The sequence below is a fragment of the Trypanosoma rangeli genome, assembly GCF_003719475.1.
Source record: "Trypanosoma rangeli strain AM80 chromosome Unknown Tra_15.4_contig_00162, whole genome shotgun sequence".
Taxonomy (NCBI): Eukaryota; Euglenozoa; class Kinetoplastea; order Trypanosomatida; family Trypanosomatidae; genus Trypanosoma; species Trypanosoma rangeli.
This window is the reverse complement of record NW_021705904.1, coordinates 1-6382: the sequence shown is the minus strand read 5'-3', so window position 1 is coordinate 6382 and position 6382 is coordinate 1. Positions and strand designations below refer to the sequence as shown.

The 6382-nt window shown below is 55.5% G+C and overlaps 3 protein-coding genes across 3 annotated transcripts, besides 2 other annotated features; all 3 read left to right on the top strand.

Moving 5' to 3' along the window:
- Position 1: 1 nt before the first annotated feature.
- Positions 2-40: a microsatellite.
- Positions 41-68: 28 nt separating this feature from the next.
- Positions 69-119: a microsatellite.
- A 215-nt stretch (positions 120-334) lies between these two features.
- On the top strand, positions 335-2179 carry TraAM80_05138 (uncharacterized protein; the record flags this gene model as incomplete). Its single annotated transcript, XM_029382031.1, has 1 exon — positions 335-2179. The coding sequence occupies one exon, from the start codon at positions 335-337 to the stop codon at positions 2177-2179; it is 1845 nt and encodes a 614-aa protein (XP_029238157.1).
- A 542-nt stretch (positions 2180-2721) lies between these two features.
- Positions 2722-3111, top strand: TraAM80_05137 (uncharacterized protein; the record flags this gene model as incomplete). The annotated part of the gene is made up of 1 exon (XM_029382030.1): positions 2722-3111. One exon carries the CDS (start codon positions 2722-2724, stop codon positions 3109-3111), a length of 390 nt encoding a protein of 129 aa, XP_029238156.1.
- A 200-nt stretch (positions 3112-3311) lies between these two features.
- On the top strand, positions 3312-5942 carry TraAM80_05136 (ubiquitin-like protein; the record flags this gene model as incomplete). The annotated part of the gene is made up of 1 exon (XM_029382029.1): positions 3312-5942. The coding sequence occupies one exon, from the start codon at positions 3312-3314 to the stop codon at positions 5940-5942; it is 2631 nt and encodes an 876-aa protein (XP_029238155.1).
- Between the last annotated feature and the right edge of the window lie 440 nt (positions 5943-6382).

Below are 6382 nucleotides of genomic sequence, written 5' to 3'. Positions count from 1 at the left end.
CATATATATATATATATATATATATATATATATATATATAATTCTAATGTACTACTTGCTTTGTTCAGTGATGGTGTCGATCGTTGTTGTTTTTTTTTGTTCTTGTTGCAATTGTTGTTCGCCGCCTTTTTATTTGTGCGCCAGCGCATGGTGATGTGAGGAGTTAGGGCAGAAGGAAAAAATAAATAAATAGGAAAGAGGAAGAAGAAAGATATTATTCCTATTCATACATAGCGCTGTTGGGTGAGTGAGGTGAGGCAAAGCGAGGGAACTGGTAGAGAAAAAGTAATTTGTGGGTGCTGATTGTAACCACAGCAGTCGTTGGAAGTGATCCATGCAGGTCCTGGCCTCCGATGAGGGCGGACTATGTGCTTTATCGCCAAATCAGGGCATATGCGCCCTTGTACAAAAAGGCATAGTTGTTGTGTTTATGGATCACATTAGGCGTGCAAGTGGGATAGAGAATTACGCTCCTGCAGGCAGCGAATCTGTTGCGCCTCTTCCTGAGGCTGCGGACTCATCGACGCCATATCGAAGTGATGCAGTCATTTCCACCTACACAGCCCTTGATGAGATCGATGAGCTGCAATGGTCACCAGACAGCACACTTGTGACGCTGCTCCTGTCACGAAGGAAAACTGTGGAAATTGTGAGTGTTTACGGCAAGTGTTGTGTGGCTCGCATTGATGCTGGAATTTTGGGTCTGCGCGCAGTGCAATGGCATCCATCGTCGCGCGCAGTGTATTGGTTGGGATTGCTGCAGGGGCATGTTCTCTCCCTTGTGGACAGTCAGGTGATGCGCCTTGCGGGGGGTGTAAAGTATTCAGCCCAGCTTGCGGCAAGAAGGCAGTCGTCGAGGCTCGCCGTCTGCAGCGAGCCCACCTCCTCATTTCTCCTTAAGAGAAGTGACCCTGTGAGCGAGGCCGCTTTGATTCGTTTTTCTAAGTGCCATCGATTTTTGCTCTACGTGACACCCAGACTACTCCATTCACCGCTGCCAAGAAACCGGGAGGAGGAACAGACGGCGCCAGCGCTTGGAGTTTGTAGTGGTGGCGTCGCAACCATATCTTTTTCACGGGTGGAGGGTGATGATGACAAGAACGCGAATTCCCATTCCCAACGCAGTGAGTGGCTTGTCGTCCTCTCGGCTACGACACATGAGGAGTTGCATGCCTTTCCGACGGGACGGCTTGTGCAGAGTGTGTCGGACTTCTTCACACTTGCGTGTGGGGTTGCGTTGGTGGATTATATTCACGGTTCACTGGTGTTGATCTCACACAATGGTGCACACATATTACATCACGAGCCCGCTGGTGTGAAGCATGTGGTCTCCTCGAAGAATGGAACTGTGCTCCTCATTCTATTTTCGGACGCCTGCCGTCCCGTTCTTGCATACGAGGATCGTGTTTTGGCCTTGCGACGCATTAGTTTCCGGGAAGACGTTATTATGTCTTTGCAGCTAAGAGAAATACAGGTGCTGAAGGAACCGAGCCTGGCGGAGGGCCTCCCGGTGACCCGTTCACGCGCAGCAGCGTTTTATCAACGGGACGTCGACGCTTTTACAGAGCTTAATAGTTGCAGAGAGTGGATACAAGGAACAGCATTGGAAGAGTCCTTGCGAAGCCATGCAGCAATCAGTGCGTCTGGCCAGATGGCTGCCGTCACGCTGGGAAGATGGCCATCCTGGGTGTTGGTCATTGACATCCTTGGTCAACAGGTGGCGGAGGTGTTGCTTCACAATGAACCCGTCCTGGGGCTTTGTTGGAGTCCGTCACCATGTTCGGAGTACTGGCGTTTCCAGCGGTGTCATTACATGCAGCGAAAGGAAGGAAGTTTGGCAGTAGATGGTGGCAATGACGCTTCCAGGAGGAAGCGAGTCCCAGGACAGGAAGAACCTCTGCTAGTGACGACAGACAATCACGAGGCGAAGGTATTTTTGTGGCTTGCCAATCATGCCACTTGTTGCGTGGCGTCTTGTGAAGAGTGTCTTGATGACGCCGAAGCCAGACGGAAACGAAAACAGCGGGGTGACACGCCCGGCGTTTGTGAGAGCCAATTGCCGGCGTTACGCTTAAACCGCGTCATGTTTGGTGAAGCCGCCGCAAATGCGGTGTTAATGGATGAACTACGCGGTGTAGTCTTGACGGTTGCATTTCGCATGGATAAAGCTTACCAATGACGATGCATAGATTAAACACAACGCGTGTTTCCAAATGAAGAAAAGGAAAAGATTTATAAGAAGCTGAAAAGGGAGCAGCAGAAGAACTTCTCTCTTTATAGATTATTTTTTTTTCTACTTGTGTGTCTTTTGGTGGCGCCTTTCTGTAGTAATGCTGCGCTGCGCTGGGCGCATTACGCCCAGCCCCCTTGTCCTTTGTTCTTGTTTTCTTCTCCACCCCCCCCCCCTTTTTTTTTTTTTCTTTCTTGTTGCTGCCACGGTTGTGTGTTTTGCTTGTTGACTTCATTTGAAGGTGGTGCGGCGCGGCCCGCACGTGGGGCCAGAGCTTCGCGGTAAGGTGAAAGTGTGGGCCGTAGCGTGCGCAAAGAAGCGCCTCTGCACATCGACACCTTCATCGGAGAAGGGGGCGTGTGAAGGGGACGGCGGTGGTCAGAGCAGCAGCAGCCATGGTACCAGTGAAGACGCGGCAGGCGGGGCAAGGACACCGCAGCGCAGAAGGCTAGGAAAACGCCTTTTTTGGTCGCGTGTACTGCGAGCCGGGTATGCATGAAACGTGCCAAGCCGCTATGGAAATTGAGGCGGGATCGATGCGAAGGAACAATCGTGAATTGTTCCCGAATTGGCTGGAGGATAAAGAAGCCCCTCTGCACGAGTTCCGCCGTTTGCCGGATGCGCTGAAGCGGCGATACATCGTCAACCGGCTGACGGTGGGGGAGCGGCGGATCACGCATGCAGCAGATTACGGCGGCTTGCTCATGATGCAGCACCTCAACCTCGGTGAATTGATGATGAACGAGACGGGGAGTGACTCTTTGTGGAGTGCGGCTGGTGCAACGATGTTGTGGCGGCCAAGATTGAGGCCGTACGCGAGTGTGCGGCAAGGACAAAGTTTGAGTTTGACCTTGACTGATGCAAGCTGTAGTGTGGGGTGAATGCGCGAAAGAGTATTCGTAAATGACTATAATACTATTTTGTTGTTGCTTGTTGCTGCGCTGCTGGCGGTGTACATGCTTCTTCCCCCTCCACCTGTTTGCGCCAACCTGGCAAGCAAAGGAACGTGGCCGAAACGAAACCAACCAGCACACAAAGAAGCAACAGGAAAAAGAGGGGCAACGCAGCAAAGACAGGGAGCATGCGGATTAATGTCGCAGGGTTGCGACCGGAGCACGCGATCAGCGGCCTCGAGGTGAACGTCGAGGCCGGCGCCGAGGGGCTTCGGCGTGACATTGCGGAGCGGATCGGCGCTGTGCCGGAGCGGCTGCGACTCATCCACATGGGGCACCTAATTGACGACTCCCGGCCGCTGAGTTCTTTCCTTCAGGAGGGCACGACGATTCACGTCGTACCCATTACCGGCCCGATTCTTCCATCAGGGCCCTCAGCAGGAAACAGCAGCAGCAACAACAATTATGAGCAAGGCGGAGCTTCCGCTGGAAATTTGCCTGAGCTTGCGGCCGTCTGGCGGGGAATCCCGGATCCTCTTTTAGGCCTAATCCAGCACTCGCTCTCAGGCTTGGTGGGGCAAACGACTGGGCGGACCCCAGTGATGTTCCAGGGTGGAATTGTGGGGGGTGGAATGGGGAGCCCTCCCACAGAAAATTCGCAATCGCCGCAACCGCAGCAGCCCCAACAACGAGCACAGCCACAGCAACCCGCAGAAGGGCGCCCACAGCAGCAGCAGCAGCATCGCGTTTCTTTTTCGTATGCTATTCCGACACCTGAGACGTTTACCCCCACGCCTGTGCACGTCCACGTGCACGTCACGCTGGAGGACCTCGAACAACTCCCCGAACGCCTGGAAAGGTTTCGGAGTCGAATGCAACCTTCTGGGCTCAATGCGAGTCTGCACGTTGAGCGCGGGCCTCTTCCAAATACAAACAACTCCTTCGCCCAGCCTGCGGAGACAGGAACGACAGCACCGAACAACGACAACTATAACACTAACAATACCAATTCTACTGGGAATGAAAACGGGGCCGCCAATGCCTTGCCGCAAGCCATGGGTGAAGTAGAAAACGCATCGGGTGAGGTGCCGCCGGGGGGCGACGAAGAAGCCACCCAAAGCGAAGATCTTTTACATACTTTTTTTTCTGATCTACCCCCCGCGAGTGTGCTTCAACTAATTATGGGTAACTTTTCCGTGCTTGCGCCTTTGCGGCAGCGCGTGGTGGAAGCAATAAGCCAATTTGGAGTCCCGCCCGAAAGAGCGGCACAAAGCGCGGAGTGGGAAGATTGGCGGCGCCACTTGGATGGCGAGCTTGGCCCGTACATCGAGGACTTTGAAAGCGACCCCGCAGTTATGGAGTATGTTGCTAGGGAGGCGCGCCCCCAAGGCAATTTCCTACCCGAGTTCCGAAGGTACTTGGTTTTTGTGTGGGAAGAAGTCGTTCGCGCCACCTTAAACCCGGTTGCGGATAGTAGCGAATGGGTGCGCGAATTGAAAGTGGCTTCTGCTCGCGCCCTCGGAGTCGCCGCCGAACGCGCTTCCATCTGGTTTGAGAGGGGCTTGGAAGGCCTGGGTGGGTTTTTTGTTTTGCTCCTTCAGTTCGCGCTTTCCCGCGCCACCCACAGCCGAGCCCAAGCCCAAGCCCAGCCCTTCTTGCAGATGCTGTCGCTAATGCGGGGCGCCCTGTCGGGTTTCCTTTCTACATGGCACGCGGAATACTTGTCGCGGCACCGGCGAGACACAGACAGCTCCATCTTTGAAGGGGCGGCGGCGCCCGTGCCGGAGCGAAACAGCGAGGCCGACGACCTTTTGGACGACTGTCTCGATGAATTATGCTCTGGCAACAATGAAGGGGCGGGCGATGAAAGGGGTGCCGCCGACCGCGTTTATGGGAATGCAGACGGGGTTCGCATCGCGCTGCGCGCCTTCGGTGGAATGCCGAGCGGCGAAGAAGAGGACTATCTGCCGACGCGCCCAGCGCTTCCGCCTCGAGCAGCCGCCCGCCAACGCCCACAACAGCTCCACAATGTGGAAGCATCTAAAGAAGTGAATGCGAACAGATGCGAGGCTAAAAAGTCAAGAAAAGAAGATAGGGGAGAGGGGCGGCAATTAAAGAGGAAAAAAAAACGGGGAAAATATGGCTTTTGCGGGTTTCGGAGAGGCGAATTAGAAAAAAAAAAAAGGTGGCGCACCTGCGCCAAAGGGAGGCCCCAGCGCTGCTGTGTTTTGTCTCTTGCCTGTGCTGCCGTTCTTTTTGTCATTGCTAATGTTTTTCGCTCCCAAACCCGGGCGCCCACGCCGCCGCCAATTGCCAGAACGGGAGTCCGCACGCAGAAAGCGGCACGTGGAATTTGTTTGTTCACTTTTGTCCACCCACCGCTTTTGCTGTTTGCTTTCGCTTTTGTGGGCCAAGCCCGTGACCTGCGAGCTGCGCATTTCTTTTTTTCTTGCCGTTGTTTCTCGCGCTCCCGCGCGCCAACTAGGAGCACAGGGCACGCCCGCCCGCACGCACCAACAGCAGAGCCCCGTGCAAATGGCGCGCGGAACCCGACTTTTTATGCTGAAAGTTATAATTTTTCTTTCTCAAACGAAAACGCGACGCCCCCGCAGGGCCAGCTTAACAATCGCTACTCCGAGCGGATTTGGCAGGGCGTTGCGCTTCCAACACCGGGGGCCGCGCAGGCCGAGCCAGCCACGAAGTGCACGAGCCAGTGGCTAACCAAAGTGAAGCCCAGGCACCTCGAACCCCCCCCCCCCCCCCCCAAAAAAAAAAAAAAAATTCGCACGCCGGGCCGCAAGGGACGCGCAGCAGAATAAAATGTGACCCGGCGCCTCCTCACCCACGCCGCTTCCAAGCCACGGCGCCTCTCCCCACCTTGAACCCTCCTTGTAAAATCCGCCGGCATCGATGTCTGGAGTTCGCTCCGCGACAAGGATGGAGAGAAGCAGTGCAGACGCCGCGCCTCTCGCCGAGAAAACCTCGACGCGAGTTCCCCACCCTCCTCTTCCCGGTCATCGCAAATTAGTTCAATAGAGTGCTGGCGCCGGGCGCGGCCGAACTGGGCCGAGCGGGGCTTCCACCGTGCGTCACGCCCATGCGCTTCCGCAGTGCGTCGCGCGAGGCGCCGGTCCTCCCACGGAGGGCGCACGGGGCGCACTCGCCCGTATTCTCCTCCTTCTCCTCCCCCTTCACCCGCAAGCGACGCGTTTGCCTTCCTGCGGCAAAGCGGCTGCTGGATACGCACCCGCCGCGGCAC